The 23983-nt window shown below is 38.2% G+C and overlaps 1 protein-coding gene across 1 annotated transcript in view; it reads left to right on the forward strand.

Moving 5' to 3' along the window:
• LOC106916244 (multiple PDZ domain protein) overlaps positions 1-23983 on the forward strand; it is a 57812-nt gene that overhangs the window by 22044 nt on the left and 11785 nt on the right. Inside the window, exons 18-30 of the mRNA XM_014984394.2 lie at positions 407-530; positions 7516-7714; positions 11447-11746; positions 14350-14547; positions 15163-15340; positions 16996-17106; positions 17351-17416; positions 18121-18192; positions 18666-18765; positions 21110-21318; positions 21822-21913; positions 22028-22145; positions 22245-22337. Coding sequence (XP_014839880.2) covers positions 407-530; positions 7516-7714; positions 11447-11746; positions 14350-14547; positions 15163-15340; positions 16996-17106; positions 17351-17416; positions 18121-18192; positions 18666-18765; positions 21110-21318; positions 21822-21913; positions 22028-22145; positions 22245-22337 — 1860 coding nt within the window. The remainder of the gene's footprint in view (positions 1-406; positions 531-7515; positions 7715-11446; positions 11747-14349; positions 14548-15162; positions 15341-16995; positions 17107-17350; positions 17417-18120; positions 18193-18665; positions 18766-21109; positions 21319-21821; positions 21914-22027; positions 22146-22244; positions 22338-23983) is intronic.

Below are 23983 nucleotides of genomic sequence, written 5' to 3' on the forward strand. Positions count from 1 at the left end.
GCATAGATTTAAATTTTTTTGATTGAAATCTATAATTTCAATAAAATATAGATTTGTGATTGAAACGTGACAAAATATGAAAAGGTTCAAGAGAAACGAATTCAAGCTTCACAGGAGCCTGAATTCATATGTAAAATTAAAAGCATATCATTTTATTCTTTGTACAAAAGAACAAGTGTTCTTTGTTCAAAATGAGTGAGGAAGAAGAAAAATAATAAAAAAAAAACTTACATTGATCAAGATCAATTTAAAAACAATTAAATAAGTCTGGCTCCTTGGAAGCAAAATACAAAGACAGTAGCATATCTATGCTCTAAAATGAATGCCAGTATCACATTTCATAAAACACTCACCCCACTCTCATGTTCTCACTCCCTCTTTTACACCCTTCTTGTCTTTCTCTTAGGAAAATCAGCTGCGTTATCGCTGCTGCGCAATGGAAGATGACGGTGGGCAGCAAGCTCCACCTCTGCCCCCTCGCACAAGCTTTGAGAGGACAATCACTGTTGTCCGGGGCAACCGTAGCCTTGGTATGTTCTCTGTCTTTCTCCTGGTGATGGTGTCCTGGTGTGTGTACGTTGCAGGCATGGCCTTGATGACACTAATTGGAGATGGTGATGACGACTGCGCCGAAGAGGATTGGTGACGTGATGTGTTCATCAAACCTGAGAAAGGAGATTATTTCTGTGTGGGGGCAGGATGTGTGTGTTTTGAATGAGAGAGTTAACATTTTTTTAACACTTAAAAATGCTAATTAATAGTAAAGGTAATGAGAAGGTGCAGTGGCTCTCAGTACACACCTCTGTAAAATACCAAGTTTTTGTTATGTAAGAAATGACACCATGTTTGTTTTTAAAGCTTTTTTCTACCTAAAGTGTAACATTTATTCTGCACAAGGTGCAATAACCTATTTGCATATGGCAACATCCTTAAGGTAAACATACTAAACCCTCTTCTGATTTAATTAACCATTAAGTCATCTTGCGTTCACACCCTTCTTGAGTTGTATTGAATCTGATTAACCTGAAATTGGCTTTTCCTCACTTTTCCATGCTTGCTGGCTTTAGCTGTAGCAATAGCTTGCAGAGATGATACAGAGAATCAGAAGGATGTGATTGTACAAAGGTATCAGTCAGGAAAAGGGTACATAAAGTTTCACTTTTATATACCTCTACTTGTGGGCATTTGCATCAAGGCACAAGGAGCACAGTCATCAACAAATAGAGAAAGTATGTGACAATAGCAACATTAGAAAATTCAGACAAAACAAAGCCTCGTGAATCTGCCAGGAGACAAGCAACAAGAATAAGGTTATGGTCAGATGAAACAAAACTTGAAAATTTTGTCAAAATTCTAAAAGCTTCACACCATTGACCATCTAACGAGCGCCATCCTCACAGTCACAGTAAAACATTGTATCAGCAGGATAAAGGTTGGGGTTCCAGGCGGATCTAAGATTTTTGTCAAGGTGGTTGGATGAGATCTTGAACAGTTTTGGCCACAAACCCTGAGGTGCCTGCTGGAAAACTGATAGATTTTACTTTTCAGCATTGCTAAGACTTCTTCCAAATCTCTACAAAAATGGCAGAAAATTAGAAATTTGGAATGTCCAGATCTTAATTTAAAAGAATATATGTGGGGTGTCATGAATAGGGCTGTGGACAAGAAATGTCATCAAAAGCTGAGAGATTTTGAGAACGTTTGCAGAGTAGAGTGGTACAATGTTGGAAGGTCAATACGTGGGATGATCCTAAATTTAATCAAATCTGTTTTGAACAAAGTATTAGATTTAGGGTGTGCACACTAATGCATCCAGGTTATTTCACCCTTTACTTTTTTCCTAACAGTTTTGTTTATTTTCCCACTAAATTATATGGAATAAACCTCAGGTTACATGTGGAAAAAAATTTCTGATCACAAGAACCTGTTGCCTTTTAACAGGAAGTGTGTACTTTCTTGAGAGACACTGTATATCTCAATATCTGAATTAAACCCATACATTTTATATGACGGTGTTGATCAATTTAGACTTTTTGTTATCTACAAAATAAGAGATTTTTGTCTTAACTCCAGTTCCAGTGTTTGGCTGTCTTAACATGACAGGGAACCAGCAGAGTCGAAGCCAATCCTCCACTTTTGTCTAAAGACACTATGCAAAGTATAAGGAAACCAAGTCATTTGTATTCCGAATGCATGTGTTGATAAGGCTTTCGACTACCTACGTCTGTGTGTGCTTGAAGAGAGAGAGAGAGAAAGAAAGAGTTTGAAATTATGTAAATGTTTGTGGTAGAGAAAATCAAGGTCACAGTATCAGTGCACCCTTCTCATCGGTTATGATTGTTTGGATCCCCATGCTGATTTATTTAATGACACAGACTCTATTGGAAATTCAAACACACAAAGCACACACACACACACACACACACACACACACACATCATCATATATATATATATATATATATATATATATATATATATATATATATATATATATATATATATATATGGATCAGGAGTTTATGAGTGGTGATAAGCAAAAAGTTTGGGCATCCTTTAATATCCTTTGACATACTTTGGGATTTTTGCTACTTTTTATTACAGAAATTCTACAAGACTTTGTGTACCAAGCTAAAATTATTATTTTTATGAGAATCTCATGCTTCTGTGAGTTTACTGTATGTAAGTTGAGTTTATACATTTTGGCTAGGGATTGATGGTCTGTTCAGTAGAACTTTATGTTTCACTGAGGTGTTTAATAGTCCAAGAAAACATCAGACTGTCAGGTCTTTCCACCCCTCAGATATGACTATTTTTGCCCAACTCGGGTTTTTTTTGTTTGTTTCTTGTAGTCCTCACTGCAATCAGGCATGGGCAAGTTTCTGAAACTCACAGTTTGGTAATCTTGAAAGCATATACCACAGTATTGCACTATCATGATGTTAAGATAGACAATTAATACAAAAATGTAACAAATGACCTCACTGCTTTTCTTTCAAACAGGAAGATGAAATATTGATGAATAAGTTACAAACTGTTGAGAAGGACACACTTTTGAGTTTTGAGGCAACAAAACAAGACAAGATTTTAGGAGTATACCTAGGAAAACTAAAAATCCACCCATCCATCACCTTATACTCTTATCCCTGATGGGATCGCCAGACGTCCTGGTGCCTAGCTTCAGCGGTCGACGGGCGAGAGGCCGGGTTCACCCTGGACACGTCGATAGTCCATCGCAAACTAAAAATCCCTACTTGTTTTTCTTTTGAACAATTAAGATTTCACAAATTGCGTTCTGTGTTTTACAGAATTGTACCTTAGTGTAGAATATTACAGTGAAAACTTTACTAGTTTGTATAATTGGGTATAAAGGTTGTCTAAATAGTGGCCTAAATGTTGAAAGAAATTTAGAAAATGCTTTATTTTTGTTAATTTCACAAATTTGGTATATCTCAACGTTTGCTTGAAATAATCTCTCCCTAGTGAAGTATTGTCCAGTTGTCCAATGTTGGATTAGAAATGATAAAATGCAGTCCTGATGTCCAAATAAAAACCTATGACACTATCATTTAATGTACAGATGGGGAGCTCCAAAGCAGATGCTACTTTTAGCTTTGTTAGCAGCTAAAAAAAAAGATTGCCAGTTTTTTTTTTTGTTTTTTTTACACTCCTTACAAATCAAATCTTGTCTGTTGCTCTTGTCACTGCCTCAAAAGACTGCCACAAACTATTTAAAAACAATGACGGCTCCTTCAAAGCTTTATTACATCGTGTTGTCAGCTAGCGTGGAAGCAGTCTTTATTTGCTAACTCTGTCGGTACTTACTCTTTCTCTTCAAAATAAGAGTCTAACACAAATGCAGCATTCCTAATAATAGCTTAGAATTACTTCACCAGAAAAGGTCACATGCTAGCACCAGCTGAAATTTACTTTGCAAGACACTCTTCACTTCAAAAGAATAATTGCCTTTTTTTTTTTTTTTTTTTTTTTGAGATCTCATCTTAATCTGAGGTGGTAGCTTTTAAGAATGACGTGTTCTCATTAGAAGGGGCAGTTCACCATAGAATACGTTTGTCTGTGATCTGTTTGTACCACACAGAGCTTTAATTATTACAACCTAAATGTTTTTTTTTTAAATAATTTTCTAAATATGAAAATATTTTCTAAATAATATAATTTTCTAAATATGTTTTTTTTAAATCCCTAAGTCTGAACAAGTCTGAGTTTTGCTCAGACTTTGGTGATTAAGATGCAAGAAAGGTTTTCTTTAAGTGAATGATGAAGGTCAATGCCTGATTATTTAAGTCTTTTGAGTACTCCTACAATTTAATGTTGATTGTCCTTCCAGTCCCATGAGGTGTTCTTTGAGCAAGATTGGTATTTTCTTAAGCAAGAAAAATAGCTTTTGAACATAATAAACACTCTTCCATACCTTCCTGATTATTGAGATAAGGTCTCGTAAACTAGCATTTATGTACTTTTTCCAAATAATGGTATATTTGTTCCTACAAGCACTTCTTTGTTATGAATACTGGTGGGTCATGAGTCTAAAATTTCTCTAATTTTCCGGTGTTTTGTCTTAAGAAATGCGTGCATCATGATATTATGTTAGTATTTAGGTTTTTATGATAGAAGGTATAGCTTTAAAGAGTTATTACAGTTTCTTGCAAAAGTATTTCTATTCCTTGAACTTTTATTTACAGTTTGTCACATTAAAGCCAGAAACATCAATGTACTTTGTACTAATTATGTGTGATAAAGTCCTTTGAACTGCCTAAAGCACTTTGAAGGCCGTTGTTGCTGAAGTATGCTATAGAAATAAACTTGACTTGACAACACACTGGCCTTTAGTTTTGGACAGAAGAGAGTTGTCTGCATGGTTTTTACAACTAACAAAAAAATAATAATCTTGGATAGGTGTTAAAACTTGCCCTGTGCTTAGTTCCATCAGTTTCCCCATCACTTCTGACCAGAAAAGCATCCCTACACCATGTTTCATAGTTATGTTTTTTTTTTTTTACATCCCCCATAGCTTTTTCATTTTCGCAAAATGCAAAACCTTTGGTCTCATTTGACCAAAGCACTTTCTTCCATGTGTTTGCTGTGCCCTCTACATGGATTGTGTCATACAGGAATCAGGGCCTCATGTGGCTTTTTTTTTTTCCAAGAATTGCTTCAGTCTTGCAACTCTTCTACCATAATTACTTCACTTTTAATACTTGTGTCAGACCTGATTCATGAATCTCTGTGACAAGATTCAAGGGGTATAAATACTTTTGCATGGTGAAGTTTAACACTTTACGGTACCTCGTTCTACATCTTGGATATTTAAGTTCTTAGATTTAAAAACTAACCTGAGAGCTCAAATCTCTTATGATGCCTTTAAGTCTTTTGATGGTGCTTTTGTTCTTGTTTTGTCATTTAAATTTAGTTTTATAAAGCCCATAATATCTGTTATACATAACAGATATTATATGATTGTACATTTCATTGTACTACTATTTTAGGATAAGTTCACTTTCTCAATTAACAGAAATCCGCGATCACAGAAATGCCCAAACCTTTGCTGGTCCACAGAGACAGGAAGATATTTTATATTCATTGTATTTGAACAAAACCTGGTACCATATTGTTGTTTTTACTTGATCTGGTTGCCATGTGTAACTCTCTCCATGACCATATTAACGTCCAGCTTTGGGAATTTAAAACAAATTATTTTGCTTGTAGCAAAGAATGAACATACAGGTGCATAACAGCAAGTTTTAAGGAAAAAAGGTTTGAAAAACTAAGTCTTGTTCTTGCCTTGTTTATTTGACTATGCACCAATCATTACATGTTCTTAAATTTTCTAAGCAGTTGCTGTAACACTTTTCCACTTGAGTCTTTTGAACTGTTAATATGTGCTGTTGAGCTTAAATCAAATGCTTTTGCATGTGAACTATGAATTTACTTATAATTATTAGAAATGCACCAATGAGAATTTTGCGACCCATTTCTGATTTGTGTAAAGTTTTGAAATATAGATTTCCCAAATTCCACTTTGTCTTTGATAAGTATAAAAATACTTTCTTCCATCCTTCCTCCAGAAAGCAACCTTCATTCATATTAGTAGCAGCTGCCACTACAAGGCAGCTTTTTAATATTTTAAAACAACAAAGTCTTTGCGTTGTTTTGCAGCTATTAGTAGCAGGTAGCATTATTAGCATCACAGTCTGTATTTAGTGAAGAAAAAAGAAACCCTTTACCTCAACTCTGGGATTTCCAGAACACAAAATATATTTAAAGGTCCACTATGTTACATAACAGTTTAAAACGTAGAAGAATAAAACAGAGCAACCTTGATGTAATATTTTCAGCCTCCCTGTCATCTGCTGAAAGTGTTGCTCTTTCTCAATCTCTTACAGCCTCAGTAAGCTGCAGATGTCTTGACATGTCATAATACAATATTTAGTTTAAATAGCTTTTTCCTTTTTTTCCTTTTATCTGTGTCTGCACTTTTAAGCAACCCATTGATACTGAAAATAGCTAACACTGAGATTTCTTTCCTCAGCAACAACAACCACGTCAAAAAGTGTTGCTGCTGAGGTTGTATCTTTTAAGAATGATGTGTTCAAGAAAGGATTTTTAGATTCCTAAAAGAGAGCATCCAAATTTCGATGCCTGCTGCTTTTCTTGGTGCATCTCTATTAATTAAACATATAAGCACTTTTAGAGCTTGTAATATTAGATGTATTTTGATGCAGTGTTGTACTTCATCACCTCTAGAGTTGAAAACTTTAACTGTTATTTCTTTAGACTTCAGTCTTTGAAATGTGTATCTTTGGTTTGTCCTGTAAGTGGCAGTTGCTGTGTTCCCAAATTATTGTACTCCATGCACTATGATTGTATTGCAATTTGAATGTAATACCAAAAAAAAAAGCAATAAACTATTTATTTAAGTAAAATTAAGCACAAAGTCATTTTTTTGACCAAGTTCAAATTTTGTACGACCATAGTGTTGTGGATGTGCTTCATTAGTAGCTAGCAGCACCTTAAACCAGCCTATCCAATCTGGCATAGCCTTCCCTCTCTACACCATGTTTAGGTGTGTGCCTGAGGTGTGTGAGACCTGATTTACCTACTTCTGCCTGTTTGCATTAATGACTCGTTAGCGTAATCCACCTAGTGTCCAAACTGCTAACGCCAAAGTCGGGTGTTTGTGCGAATGGCATGTGTCACTCCTCCAGTCACCTGTGCCCATCTGCCCTCTGTGAGCACGAGTGTGTGTGACTGCATTAATGCAACTTATGCGAGTGTGAGTGTGAAGGATGCTGCCGTGCAAATGTCAAGCATATGTGGCCATGTCTGTGTGCTAATCTGCCTCGTGTCTGCCTTGATTATACTGATTATTGCAGCAGTCAGGTGTTTGTTTGGGCAAATGTCTGTTTGGCGTGCAGTCAGAGCAGTCTTGGCCTATCCTCTACTCACCCATGCTTCTGTGTGCTTCTGTGTGATGTGTTTGTGCGCCTGTTGGCAGGGATGTCGGTGAGTGCTATCAAGGACGGCACAGGCATGCTGGTCCGGAGCGTGGTCCAGGGGGGCTCTGTTTGCCAGGATGGCAGACTGGGGGTGGGGGATGTCATCTTGGCCATAAATGGAGAACTTGCCTCAAATCTGAGCAGCGCCCAGGCCAGGTCCATGCTCCGCAGGCACTCTGTCATAGGGCCAGAGATGAGGTGAGAAGTGTCTCTTGCCCACAACACTGTTAAACTGTTATTTGCTAATTAAAAAACAAAACAAAACAACTTGTACATCATCTACTTATATAAAGGAATAAATAATATTTTATTTAAACTTACTTGACACTTTAGATGAAATGTACTGACAATATTTATTTTTTTAATTTAGAAAATAAAATGTATGCCTTCACGGAGCATGCCTTTGTACATCTGAGTCATTCTGTATTGTTTTTGAGTTAATTAGTTATTTAATTTAATTTAATGTAATACAATTATAAATTAATAAATAAAAGCCCCCAAGGTTTTCAAAGTTCAAAAACCTTATCCATACAATCCAATGTATTTCCTTGTTCAAGGTAATTAGAATTGCACGACCACAGCATATATATTACTGAAATGAAAATGTTGTTTGGTTTACAAAATACTTAACAGATGAAACAATGGTCTGATGTAAAATGCTTCACATAGAGTTTAGTCTGCGGGTGCTTTGTGTTTGGGTTGTTCTGGATGGTGATCTCATTAGGAGTTATGGCGATTCCTGAGAGTGTCTCTCAAATTCTTAGACCCATTTAACAGCTTCATACTGCAAGTAAAACATTGACTCTTCAGAACACCACACAACCCTAAAAAAATTATAAAAATGAATTATCCCTTTAAGCTATCACAAATTAATACTAATAAATCATAAATAATGTGTAAATCATTTAAATGTGCTTATTGCTCAGAGCCTTGGGTACAAATGCAAAGCGATTACTCATTGCTTTTCCAGTTATTTAGACCTCTTAAAGATTTTAGAGGGTTCCGGTTTGAGAACCATGTAGTGGTATGCAGGCAATTATTCCCACGAAGTCAACATATTAGGTTGACCATTTCCATGATTTGAATGACCGCGTTACTCCTATGGTTAATCTAAGTGTGCACTATACAGAGCACAACAATCTTCATTGCATTATTGTAGACAAATAATGTTTCACTTATTGCAGCCAAATCTGACTGAGGCGATACAGTCATGTTCAGTTTAGATGATGAAATTCTTAAAGACTGCCTGAGGAAAAACTGGCTACATTATCACTTGTTTCAGCATCAGCAATTATGGCTCCACATTGAAAAAGCTTGTTTGGCTGATTGGGGATGTGCTCCACCTCCACTATCCCTCTGCCCTGTTAAACACCTACTCACATTCTCTCTCTGCATCGCTCTCCCCTGCTTTTAAAGGCATCACACACACACACAAGCACACACAAAAGCATTCAGTGGCCTAACCTCCAAAAACACCCTCTTCCTGCTATGGGAAATATTTCTGAATAATTCATCTCTCATCTCACCTTGAACAGTGTACCTCTGAATAAAGGAGCGTTTTAAAGAGTCTCTCATGCACACACTGCACACAGAATACACACACTGATGAACACACACATGTTTTTTTTTCTTTCTTTCTTTCTTTCTCCACATACACACAGAAACACTCAACTCCACACACACGCACACACACACACACACATGCTCTCTTTGCCTCCTTCTGACAGCACTTCAGACAATCTAAAAGCAAGTGGAGGCAGTTGAGCTGCTTTGGCAGCGAGAGAGTGAGGCACGCAGAAGGATGAGGGCTTGTCACTATCAAACTGCGTCTTTTGAGACAAGACAAGCTGTCCGCACGGTTCAGTCACAACAGCTTAGCACAGAAAACGTAAGGATTCAAAATACCTTCATGAATTAAGGAAGATTTGAGCAACTGTTTTCTATTACTCTTACAGTAATGTATGATAGCATAAGTGTATAGTACAAGTGCAATGAGGCATTATTGAATTCAGAAGTTTATTGTCATAAAAAGAAAAAGATCTTAGCTCTGTTGAATTAGAATTTTTTTCTTCCCCAGACCCCTTTGGGAAGGTTGTAAAATTAACTTTTTTGATTTCATTGACCAGGAAAATGACAGTTGAACATTATAACATTATTTAATACAGTGTTTTGTATAAGTGTTACCATTCCTAAAACTTCATGTTTTGTAATTTTATGACTTTCATCTACTCTAAACTAAAATGATACATGGTTTTCAAAAAAATTTGTGACAAATAAAATCTGAAAAGTGTGGTGAGAATTTGTAACCAGTTCCCTTAATTCTGACAGGACGAAAAATAACCAACCACCTGCTTTCAGCAGTTGCAAAATTAGTACAGTAAATGGAATCCACCTTTGTATGATCTGATTTCAGTTTAAAACCAGCTACTCTATTCAGGTCTCAGAGGTTTGTTAGAGAAGATCTATGAGCAAACAACATCACAAAAACCAAGGAACATCAGACAGGTCGGAGAGAATGTTGCGCAGAAGCTTAAAGCAGTTTTAAGTCTTCTGATAATGTGGCTAACCACAACAAGAGGTGAACCTTGCCCAGATTAGGGATATCAGTGCACCATCGTGGAGCCAGGCCTGTGGGAGAGCTCACAAGACTCAGTCCAAAGAAGCTACAGGAAGCCCCCTCTGCCTGGGCCTACCACCTGCAGATAGGAATATCAGGATCAGGTGCCGTGCAAAGTGGGAGGAAGGAAGGTGAGGGCCGGAACCCTTGGTTTGGTCATTTCCTGTTGGTATAATCCGGCTTTAGGGACATGGAATGTCACCTCTCTGACAAGTACGGAGCCAGAGCTAATGTGTGAGGTTGAGTGGCACACGCTAGAAACAGTTGAACTCATGAGACAAGTCAAAGTGAGGCTCAGTAGTGTTTATTTCATGTGCCTGTATGATCTATCTACAATGCCTGAGCATGCATGTGATGAGGCGACGGATGTTCTCCTGAGGGATCTCATCTCAGATCTGGATTAAAAAAAAAAAAACAAACAAGGAATGCTATGTCTGGAGACAATAATGCCTTGTACCATCTTTGAACCTGTTCAAAGGGAAACATGGGAATGTTGCTCAATTAACAGAACATGACGTATCTGTCGCAAGAGGTTGAATGCCAATCAGGCCACATCAGACTCAGCATGCCACACAGCCTTCAGTACAGACCTATAATTATCTCAAGTTGACAAGTGAAATGCTGTTGCTTGTGGTTCTCTCAGTTTGCACAATAAAACCCCTGTGGATGGTCCAGAATGTGTCAATTTAGCAAACAGCGTGGGATATATGTCAATCATGTGCTCATTGAACTCTAATGGCTTCTCAAATGTCTATAGAGCATTGTGTGGTTGCAAAAATATTCTCACTGCTTGAACCTTTTCAACCTTCAGTTTACTTTTGTGGGATTCTATTTCTAATTATTATGAGAAGGAACGATGCTACATAGTCCTCAAATGTTTTCACAAATAAAAAGCTTAAAAGATGTGCATTTGTATTTATCCCCTCGCCCCCAAAAAGTAAGGCAACCTAATGAAACATTTGATTCATTTACTCATAGAATTACCAGATTATTTTACCAGATTATTTACCAAAGGACTGTTGTGGTCACCAACTATAAGGTTTTCTGGAAGTCAACAAAATGCCACAATGTCTATGAAATAAAACATGTAAATTATACTTTGAGTCTTAGAAATAAAAAACATATATATATAAAATTAAATTATGTTCATCAAGGCCTAATATCTACTTATTGATCTTTTCAACTATTTTTGTTCTCACTAAAGAAAAATAACTTTTTCTGAACTAATGGCGATGTTTACACAGTACCCAAGCTTCCTTGTCAGTTTTACTTGACTATATATATATTTTTTTCCTACCTAACCCTGCTTTCAGGATAACCTATGTTCCAGCTCATCAGGTGGACGAGCACCGAACCCGTCTGTGTTTGCCTCCTCTGGCGTCCATCTCAACAGAAAGTCCATCTTCTTCGCCCACCCTACCTACCCCTGAGCCTGAGTCAGTCTCAGTCAGATCCTCCTGTCCTCCGGCTTCATCAGCGCTCAGATTGTCTGCCTCGGTCAAATACAAAACAACAGCAGCTCCAGAGCCACCCACAGTCAGGGCCACTGTTTCATTCAAAGCCTTCAGAGGGCCAGCTGTAGTCCCCACCATCACCCTAGCCTCAGACACAAGGTAATGTAAGACAGAGAGAGTTCTGCCTTTTATTTGTGATCATCCAATCCTTACCACCTTTTCATTGAGATCAATGTACAATTTTTATCTAACACTTGCTGAATAATGTTAGTCACTGGGGCATGGTACGGGTACCTGGAAAACTAAAAACACTTATTTCAGAGACTTATTGCTGCAAGGCGATGGTGTGGACCAAAGCATCCGGTTCCATTCTTTATTAGAATACGCTGACATAAATAAAATTAAATAAACGTGACATTATAAGTTATTTAATTTAACAACCTAACACACTTCAGGCGGAGTACAACATCAGACATCTCACATGCGCCTCGGTTCTTCTAATTAACATTTATGAAAACAGAATGACTCCACAATTGAGTCAATACTCCTTCTGCACCAAAGTTATGGGACTGCAAATACGGCATATCTAATATTTGAAAAGATCCAACATCTGTCACTTTAATTAACCGCATAGGTGAGAAAACACTGCCACAGGATGTAGCCAGCTTTATTGTTCCAGTCGGTATTTCTTCCTCTCCGTTCTTCTCCGTGTTGAATCCCTGAGTTATATTTAGCTGTTCGTGTGTGGATCTCAGAGCCGACTGTCAGCAAGAATGAATCGTTTCGCTTCTGTTTGTTCCTGTTTTCACTTTTCTTCTCCCTGCCGTCATCCGTTACTCCCTGCAATCTTTTCTTCATTTTTATCTTTCAATCATGTCTGTCTGTTCTTCTGCTATGTGTCTGCATCCGTCTTTCATCTCACCCTCACTCGTCTGTGTTTGCTTCCTCGTTGTGTGTCTCTCCTCCCAGTCTGGTTCCTGCCGTCTTCTCCCAGTCGCCCTCTCAGTCCTGCTAGGATCATTTGTTCTGCTTTCTTCTGAGCATTAACTGGCTACGGGCATGTGTGATGGCACATCCTCGGCTCTTATTACAGCCGTGCACCGTTAAACATATTCATGAAAATATCTGCCTTTCTCTTACTCTTTCTCCCACACTCACACAAACTCGGTGCACGCGCTGTCAACAGAGATACAGTACGCATTAGCACACACCCACACACACACCTCAAGACACAACCTTGTTGTGACTTCACTGGGAGAAAATAAATATTTTCAGGGCTATTTGCACTTTAATCAGTGTATTTTCTCAAGGCTCAACAATATAATTCAGTTTCAACCTTTGTGACTTGTAAAGGAGTAAATAACTGCTTGAAAATGTTGTCTTGCGATCACTGTGTGCAAAATTATCTGCTATCACTATCATTGGTTTTTATGTATGTATGTATATATATATATATATACATATATATATATATATATATATATATATATATATATATATATATATATATATATATATATATATATATATATATATATATATATATATATTAAACCGCAAATTGCTATTACAATAATAATCATGGGGCCTGTTTTATTCAGCAAAAATGCTATTACTGTTATGATGATGTGATGATTTTATTATTATTGTTATTATTAACAGTGCTACTAGATGTGTAAGTTTGGAGGATGAGACACTTATAGAGAGACAGAGAGATGTAAAAGTAAAGAAAATTGCTGGACTGCTTATTTCCTTGTCATATCAGTGATTTGGCAGTAATTGCTTTATTGTTGGAAAGCCTGTTTTGTGCATTTCAAAGGTATGACATTTGATTAGGAAGTTATTTGCATTTGTGGGTTGAGCAGTACATTTGAGCATTTGGGTTACCCATGGAGATGGACCTCACATTTTTGAAAACTTTGAGCTGAACAATTTTGTTTTTCACTTGACAAATTTGAAATGAATGTAACTCACCCTTATGCTGTTTATTGGTTCTCTACACCATGTTTTGCGATTTTCGTCATTTATGGTTCTAGAGCCTATTCCAAATAACTGCCGAAACTTTGTTTGACGTTGTCCTCTCTGTATAGATCAGTCAAACCAGCTGAATGTTGTAAGAGCCATACTCACAGATTCTGTCAACATGTGAGGGACCAGAAGCTCATAAAAGCAAACTGGGTGATTTGATATTTGAAGAGAGGATTTAACCAGTTTTGCAGCTGGTCATGTTGTTCCCTTCTGCATTGAGTGAGTCCAGAATACGGCTACATTTAAGATGTGATGCTCTTTATTGGTTGCTGAAATATCTCTATTTTTTTCACTTCTTTAAGCTCTTGTTTGGAATAAAGTGGATTACTTAATGCTGTTTTAAAATGCTAAAAATGTAAGATTTAAACCACTAACTGATTTCATAACTTGACATTGAAATGGCTTGTTTGTACCTTCTAATATTTTGAGCTTTTTGTAGTATTGTCCAAAGCTGCTCAGCTCACAAAATTGGGGAGACAGCTAATAATTATAGAATTGACAGAGGTAATGGTTGTTGGACATCACATTGTCTGTAAATTCTCAAAATTACTGTTTAAAACCTATTGACATATAATTTGGAGCACACAGTTGACATTTAATTTGGATGACACATAACATGCTTCAGAGCATCATTTTTAAAATGCTATTTTTTTCCCCCAAAGCATTTAAATGATTTGCAATCAGTTTCACTCTGTTTTTTTTTCCCCTCTGTGTGTCTTTTCTCCTACCACCAGCTGGCAGATTCCAAAATCCCTCCAAAAACCTCCAAATAGCAAAGTGAAGGAAACGGATGCAAAGGAGAGAGCCGACGAAACAAACGAAGGTGTAAAAGTAAAAAACCCACAAGTGAAAATAAAGGTTGATGGTAAAGAAGAGGTTTATAATGAAGAGGTCTGCTCCCATGCAGCCTGGTCTTGGGATCAGCCTAAAAGGTCAGTAATTCCCTGTGTTCAGCTTCACTTGTCTGATGCTTTTAAACCAATTCCCATGATGCTTTTCATGGCGTTCTGTGTTAGAGAAGGTTTACAGAATCCAAGAGAGCTCCAATTACGTTCACAGTGGTCGTAGAACAACAGCACAGCAGATTTTTTTTTTTTTTTCATGCAACATCTTTTTTTGAGATTTGGAGAAAGTAACTGCTTTACCGTCTTCTGTTTATTGCGTTTGTGCCACTTGGATAAATCACGTAATATACGCGGTGCGCACACACACACACACACACACACACACACACACACACACACACACACACACACACACCAAATTATCGTTCATGTGGCTTCCTGTGAGAAACAATATGTTTTTGTTTTGACTTAATCTTTGGAATATAATCCCCAGTGGTAATCAGAGAATACAGGGAAACGGAATGTTTGCAAAAATAATAAAAAAAATAATAATAATAAGAGTATACAAATCGGATTAATTCTATTGCTTTTTCTTTTTTTTTTTTTTGTTTTTTTTTTTTTGCAGCGGTGTGTTGAGCACACCTCTAGTTTTTAGAGGGATAATGAGCTGTTCAGTATCTGCCTCCTTCCTCTGTGTAACAGTGTGCAGCTGACTCGAGCACCGAGCCAATCGCTGGGTATCAGCATTATGGGAGGCAGAGGCATGGGCCGCAGACTGAGCAGTGGAGAGATGATGAGGGGTGTCTTCATCAAGCACATCAGCCCCGACAGCCCTGCAGCACTTAATGGCACCCTTAGAGTTGGGGACAGGATACTGGAGGTTTGTGTGCATGCGTGTGTGTGTGTGTGTGCGTGTCCTTGAAGGTTACACATTTAGAAGTCAAGGAGTGGTTGTAATAAAGTAACTACATAGCACAATATTTAAAAAAAAATGAAACAATTGGAAGTGAGACTAAATGGATGGAGGAAGGCACCCAAGGTAAAATTGGGGGGAAGAAAAAAGTCAAACATCTGACTGGAGTGCGGTAATTAAAATCATTCTAAATTTATATCTTATATATCAACCATCACTGTGGGAATAAAATATGACCTCTTTAAATGAGTCAAGATGTGGTTTGTAAAACTGTTAGTTTCAGAAATGTCCTTGTTGACGAGTATGATCCAAGAACGGCGATGCGTGTCTGAGTTAACAGAGCGGCTACTGTAACTTGGATAACATTTTTTTTTTCTTTCTATACAACTGGATGGCTGCAGAATGCACAACATGTTCAGCCTTGAGGCAAAGAGGTGATAACAGCAGAAGACCATGTCAGGTTCCACTCGCATCAGCTGAATAAAACAGATACAAACATCTGTGAGCACAGACTCAACAACAACATTTATTTTTCTTGTCGAGTATCATAAAGTAAAACAAAAGCATTTTGCATTTAGGAACAGAGTACACACCACTTATCCCTGAATATATGGATGTGTGTTCTCATGGTTACCCAAAGCTCTATGATTGGTTGTTCAGCTCCTATCTGAAGAAACCACTTTGGAAGTGAAATCCTCTTCTGAGCTCGAGTCAGTGGATTTAACTCACAACTTGTCAGAACATTTTCTTACCAGTCCCAGGAGAAGAGTTTATCCATTTCCACAAGCATGGTTGTGTCAAATGTTCTTTTTCTCAATATCGAGCACTTGTCTTTTTACTGATGTGGAAAGGACTAGATATTTACCTGTTTGTAAATTAAAATCTGGTCTGCACCATTACTGGGAATACCTACCCCACAAGGAGGAGGGGGGGCCGTAGAAGTAGAGGTGATCCCTCGGAAGAAGTTGGGACTATTACGTCAGTCTGGTTCATGTCTGCTGTTTCTTACCAGCATCCTGTGACAGAACGCCCCACTGCCCACCCTGTGAAGTGTGGGCTTATTCTATCATTTCCACCAGTCATCCACATCCCTGTTTTATAACGGCTCACATAAAACACAAGTGGCTTTCACAACCAGGAAGCACAGTCCATTTCTACAGGCATGTGCAGAACTTCACATAAACACACGTAATAACTCCAGAATGTTGGGTAGATGTAAAAAACACACACACACACACACACACACACACACACACACACACACACACACACACACACACACACACAAAAGTAACACTTATTAGGCCAAACTCTGCAGTTGGACTATTTAAGATGTCTGGGGTTGACAAGATCTACAGAAGGAGTGGAACATGTGGTCAACTGATGAAGAGCAAATTCTTTGAATAGCTGAACTATGGATGTCAAATTGATGATTTTGAACTCTTTGGAGTTATTTTATTATACCTGTGTGTTCACCGGTCCAGTTAACAAGTGAACTTCCTCAGCAAATCAGGAATTTCTTCAGCAACACGCATAGTATTTCTGTTTTTTTTGTTTGTTTGTTTGTTTGGTTTTTCCTAATCAAATGATAATCTAGCTTGGATGTTTTTTTCTTGGCCAAGGTGAGTGGCGTGGACCTGAGAGATGCCAGCCATGAGCAGGCAGTAGAAGCCATCCGCAGGGCAGGTGACACTGTGCAGCTTCTGGTTCAGTCCGGTCTGGACAGAACCCAGGTACAGCTGCTCCGAAACATTTAACCTTGACACAAGCACTACACACATTCTTCAGTGTATGTTACACTGGCACGCTCCAACAAACTTGCATCAATATTTGAAACCTGAAATCATGACGGCTGCTTGACAGATAACATATTAAATAAAGGTATCTTTTACTGATAATGTAATCAACATTGTATTCATGTCTCGTAGTCATATAGGTTTCCATCCGCCCACTCTGCATCTTGTATTTCTCTTACAGTCTCCCAATCCCATCAATCATGAAAGACTATCTCCTACACCGCTGTGCGACTCACACAACAACAAGGTAAGGCAGGTTCGCTGCCTAGGTGAACTGTCACACTGTGATTTTTGGCTTTGAATGTATACTTAGGTGGAAAGTTTGATTCTTTCTGCAGCTTCTGTCGATCAGGTTTATTTGCTTCCGAGTTCGAATCAGAGTTCTTTGGTTTTGATAGCCAGTCCGATACTTCAAAAATGCATTGAAGAAAAATGAGGAAGCGCGAGGAAGCAGAACCAGGACGCCCCTTCATTTTTATTTCATCCACCTTATAATAATTATAATAATGTAATAACAATATCATTAAGTTCTCGGATGTTTCCATAGACTTTCCAAGCCAAGAAATATGACAAGAGCTGTAGGTATTAGGGAACGACATACCTTTACAATCATGCTTTGACATAAAGCGCCATCAAAGGCTGATTAAATTACGCTTCTAAACATAAACCAAACACTGCCCTGCAGAGGTAAAGAGCAGGTACTGCAGTAAATATTGAAACTCCGAACAAAACACACCTGCTCAAACTGAATGTCAGCCCCCACACTGTAACAGAGGTTTGGCTGTGTTTTTTCAGCAGTTTATTGAGTGACACGCACTGCATTTTATATAAAGAGTGATGAGTCATTAACACCTACGCAGAATTTTCCAAAATGTTTTTTTTTTTTTTTTTAGTGTGCGATTTGTGCAGCAATGCGTAGAGCTGTATCTGTGTTTCCTCCCATGATCTTAGGAGGCAGAGACTCTCAGCAGTCTGTTCCTCAGTCTTTCCCCTGCGAACCCCTTCACCCCCACCCCCTTTAAGGTTGGTGCATCGTTTAGTGTGAGTGTGCATGCGTGACTTTTACTGCAACATCTCAACAGAAGCCTTGCGTTTGCATCAAACTAACTTGCAAGAAAGTAATTAATGTGCACATGTGTAAAGAGAACCCCTATGGTTCAAAGTCCCTTGCAGCTACCTTGTTTGCTAAAAAGTCTTTATTTTTTTTGCTTTGATGCAGATGCTTAACTCTAAATAGACAGCACGCTCTTTTGAAGTTATCTTCCCATGTACTTGTGCATCTGCTACAAATAATGCATGATTCTTCTGGCCATCTTTCATGTTATTTATAGCTGGCATTAAAAACTTTGTTCATTAATTCATCTTGTTCACCAGCGTTTCCCTCTGCTTCATCAAGCACACGGAACAAGCCTCAGGGGTCATTCAGCTCATGCCTGAAGGGCCCCTGAGGCATCTCAAACTCTGCCTTTTCAATAATGCAAAAACTTCTCCCCAAGGCCCCATCGCCGACATCCGATAGAATGGATCGGAGAAGCCCCGTAAATGTCACAACAGCAGCCGATGCGGCAGCCGAGGACGGAGACGACACCGGCAGGAGTAAGTGTGCATCATAAAGACGTCATGCAGACATAAATAGGTCCCGCTGCCCAAAAGCCTGGGGGAGTACCGCCACCCTCTCAAAGCTCCAGAGAGAACGAGCACATGCTGATACCGAACCTCGAAAACTACTCCCACTCCTCAAACTTTTTATTGCGTGGCCACACTTGGGATTTGATACAGCAATGCAAAGTATGGCGTACTGAAGTGACAAGAAAATTATAAATAGCTCAAATTTCTTTATTTTTTATTCTTTTTTTATTTTTACTAGTTTAAATCTGACGGATGTAGTGTATATCTGTATTCATCCCTAAATAAAATAGCTTCTCCAAACCCCTAAATAGTAAATATAGTATACTAGTGAGTGATTTATTTTCTTTTTTTTCTCTTTTTTTTGGTATTAGTGACATTTTTGACTAATATCGATGTATTAGTCAAAAATGGGCAGAGAGAGAGTGAAAGGGAAGTGACATGAAGCTACAATCCAGGGTCAGGAATCGAATCCCAGAGACGGCACCAAGGACTAACAGCTTCTGTATACAGGATGCCCTCTCAACCTCCTCTCCTCAACTAGTGTGTAATTTAATTTTAGCAAAAATCTCTGAAAACCTTGGAGGTTTATTAGAGAATATGAGGGATCAAAGATCATCATGAAGACCAAAGGACTGTGGAGGACCAAAACTGACATAATTAAAAACAAAAGCAGAAATCTATATTTTTTGTTTTTCCTTTTCCTTACACAAGGACACAGAAGAGAAGTCAGAGGTTACGTTTTAAAGTCAATTGAAGTAAAAACTTCAAATTATTTGCAAAACAGAATCTCACAAAGCAATACCCTGTCATTATTGTATTATCATTCAAAAAAAAAATAATTATCATCATTAGAATTGTGGTTTAATGTGAAAATGATGAAATTTAATTCTTAATGTGAGCAAGCTCCAAAAAGTGAAAAAAATTTGGGATTGTTATTTTGTTGGCTTGACTATAGTGTTTCCTGTCAATTCTCTAAAGGCATAAATTAATATTAACATGTTTGTTAATATGATTGGATGGAAATATTTTTGCCTTTTTTAAAGTCCCTGTTACATAAACTTGTCAACTGAAGTCGCCTCTCTGATTTTGAGATAAGTTATATTCTTAGACCAGTGTATGGTGCTCTCTATTTCCAGATAACGTTTTTATCACTTTTGTCTTATTATAATACAACATATACACAAAAACTGACTTGATATGATTTTGAGTCCATGTCATCTAACTCTACTGCAAACCCACTAAGACATAAATAACTCTGGAGGAGATTGTACTTGTGATTCTCACAGACAATGAATTTACTCCGTTTAGACATGGACATATTTTTCTGACATTTACACGGGAGACCAGCTGGCTAGAGCAGTGATCTGGCTGATTACTCTTTTGTTCCTTTGGTGGAAATGAATGTTATGACCTGGAACTATCTTAGCGGCCACCTTGATCCTTTCCTTAAATAAAGGTTATAATTCTGGCTACAGGCAGCATTCAGAAGGCGCATAATTCATGGAGCTGTCTTTAGTGACGGAATATGACACAATTTTGTTTCCTATTGTTTCCACTGAGGTTTGGCACATACAAACCTCAGTGCCAGTCATATTTTTTGGCACCCCTTGGAAAATGTGTAAGAAGTCATAAAATAACACCGACATGTTTAGAAAAATCCTGCCTTTAATTTCAAGCACATGTATTCGGCGAAGAAGTAATTATTTTTTTGTTTTTATAAAATTGCTGATGCCACTCATTATGGAACCCTGGCAGTCAGTACTCATCACAACTCTCTTTTTGTCAGTAACACAAGACCTCGTTTTTCCCCCCATAAAATTTCAAAAAGCTGGATTATGCAGACGCCAGCGGGTAACTTTAAGGTAACTTAAAATATTAATTTGAACATGTGTTTATAAGCGAGAGCATGTACGTGCATTAAAATGTTCGCTAACAGCCACAAGTTACAACTCATGCACATATAGACATGTATCCACTGGTATATCGTCATGGAAGTTCATATTCACACACACACACATGCACACACAGCACAATTATATTATATATGTGCAGCGAACAGAAACCCTGACATTGTCCTCCCAGTCCACAACAAGAAATATCCCTTCCAGGCAAACTGCAACAACACACACACACACGCGCACACACACACACGCACACGCACACACACACACACACTGTCCTCAAGGCTGGATTGCTTCTCCACATGTCTCCAAGTGTCAGTCATTAGATGTAGTCGGCCACACTTTTTGGCTGAGCCATTATATTCTTCTCCTAACAACCCTCCTGTTTGTTAACACTCCCTCCCTGCTAGAGAAGATGCTCCAGCGCTATGGCAGCCTGTCAGGAAGGCTCCACATGATTGAGCTGGAGAAGGACCCTGCAGCTCACGGTTTGGGAATTAGACTCGCAGGCAACGAGGAGGGCTCCAGGGCACGAATGAGTGTCTGCGTGGAAGGAATAGACCCGAATGGGCCTGCTGGCTTGGATGGGAGAATACATGTTGGGGACGAGCTGCTGGAGGTAAGGTCAATAGAAATGGGGAACAAATTTGGCTGAGATGAACAAACGGCCGAAATCTTAGAAAAGAGTACTGTTATCACAAAAAAAAAGAACTGTAACAGGAGTGAAGGAAACGCAATTTGAGTTTGAGACATAAATTTGATATTAACTTTCTCCTGTAAGCGATGGATGAACACACAAAAAAACATCCATTTCAAACTTTGGAAAACCTTTTCTGTCCAATTAAAGCTAAACACTATTTTCAGCTGGTCTGTCATATAAAATCCCAATAAGCTATAAGCTTAAGTTCTTGGTTGCAGAGTGACATTAAATGTTCAGGGGGTATGGACAATTTTTTTCTAGACACTTTAATTAGTTTTATGCTTTCAATAATTATTATTGCACATAAAATCAAAGGGCATTTTGAAAAGGCATATGCAGAGTTAGTCAAAGAAAACACAAAAAACAACTAACTCAAGGGTTGTTTCTTTCTTTTTTTATCTTTATTTTTTTTTCCCCCCCAGATAAATGGCCAGATCTTGTACGGTCGGAGTCATCAAAATGCCACCACCATTATCAACAACGCCCCCTCTAAAGTCAAGATCATTCTCATCCGGTAAATAACCTGTTATGTGCATTTACACACCTGCTATTTCTGACGACAACAAAAAAAAAAAAGAAAGAAAAGAAAATCACGTTTTGATGAGTTGGATAACTTTCATGTTAACAGAAATAAAGCAGGACAAATGCTGAAGAGAATCAGGAGGGAGGACGGGGACACAGTGGACTCTAAGACGGACGCTGCAGAGGGTGAACCACATGGCATCGAGCATATCGTCCTACCCCAGGTACAATACCTTTCCCGTTCATGGATGCATCTGGCTTTAATTTTTCTCAGCTTTAAACACTACATTTAAATATAAGGATTTTTTTATTTTTTTTTCCAGGATCATGTAGGTCTGGGCCTTTGCTTCGGTGAGGACTATTCCAAAGCAGGAGTGGTTGTCAGGTCCCTGATCCAGCACGGCACTGCCAGTAAGGTGCGTCTTGAATAAAAGTACTGCTACCAAATAAATAAAAGTGTTACCACCTCAGAGATCGAATATCCCAATTTTGCTCAACACTATTTTTTTCCCCCAGTCAGTTTATACTAATATAACACTATGATGAGTAAATGTACTTATTTTTGACCTATTGTCATAATTATCTATCATTTGGCCTTTAAAAGAGGCCAAATGATTCATACATAGTATTATTAAAACAAATGTTATACTTTTAAGTTTCTATATTGTAATACAAGAACAAGTTATGCCTAATGGATATCTAAGACAGCCACATCTCTCAAATAAGGCAGTAGTTTCCCAGGAAAGTAGCCTGATACCTGAAGGCTCTACTTCCTATTCTACTCAGTCACTCCAGGATTCAAAAATAACCCTGCTGTCTGAGAGTGAAACACTCTGCTGGATGTTGGTCAGAAAAGAGCTTTACCTATAAGGCGGAGGATTTTAAATATCATTCAGGGCTTTTGAGGGAGTCACGGAGTAGAAAACGACTGGTATGCATCAGAAAACTGCGTCCGTTCACAACTGTAATATATTTATAAAAAACAGACCGGTGTCTTAATATACAGAAAAGCAAATTGCCTCAGTTTTTTCATCTCTTACTTTTACAATTACACCCCTAATTATGCAGCAGAAAAACAATGTCATTTCCTGTTTTTCCTAAAAATGTGTAATTTTCTGGGATTGTTGTCAAACTACACTCACTGTGCACCCTAAAGCATTGGGTCACTGCTTCAAATAATTGATTTCAGCTGTTTTAACTAACCACTTCTGTGGACATAGGTGAATAATATCCAGCACCTTGTCATGCAGATTGCTTCACAAGTGTTCATCTCTCTATAAAAAAAAAAAGTGGAAGTGAATGGAAATGACAGCAACTCTCCCACAAAAGTGGTAAAGTCATGAAAAGTCACACAGCAGATTCTCCAAATGTGTGTTCCCTTCAGAGTAACTCAAGAACAGTCTGCAAGGAGGCCTGTAGAATGGGTTTCTCCTGCTTCCAAGCTGTCCATAACAAAGTACAATGTGTCCGATTCGCTGGTGTAAAGCTCTGGAGTCTGGAGCTTTGGGCATGTGATCTCTGGAGTGACTAGTCGTGCCTGTTTTTCTGGTAATCCGGTGGACAAGGCTGGATTTGACAGATTAGCGAACACACACATCATGAAGCAAGAAGGGAGCCCTCCCTTGTTTGACGAATACCACGTAGGAGACGCATAGAACATGTAGAAGAAGTTCTGCAAGTCACAAGTGTGCCTGATTGTGCCATGAAATGAGGGAGTAAATTTAGACAAATACAGAAATTTGACCCAAGATGTTGCTTCTAACACCCTCCAGCATGCAATTTGCCTGAAAGAATAAAAAAAAAATGCAGTTCATTGATGTGTCTGTATACTGCCAATGTGACCCTTTAACGTAATGGCTCTTGTGTTCATAGGATAGGTAACTATGAATAAACCCTACATTGGCCATCAGTTGCTTGGAACCCATTCAGTCAATCCCTGGTGAAAATGTTGTGGCCTTTTTTTGTCTGTTTCTGCAGTCTCAGCTATACGCTGATTTAATTACCCTAATAAATGTTTATGGTACAGTTTGGTTGAAAAATAGCCACTGCATTGCTATTTCAA

Source organism: Poecilia mexicana, unplaced genomic scaffold (assembly GCF_051168715.1).
Source record: "Poecilia mexicana isolate PSO_F unplaced genomic scaffold, ASM5116871v1 scaffold_1, whole genome shotgun sequence".
Classification (NCBI taxonomy): Eukaryota; Metazoa; Chordata; class Actinopteri; order Cyprinodontiformes; family Poeciliidae; genus Poecilia; species Poecilia mexicana.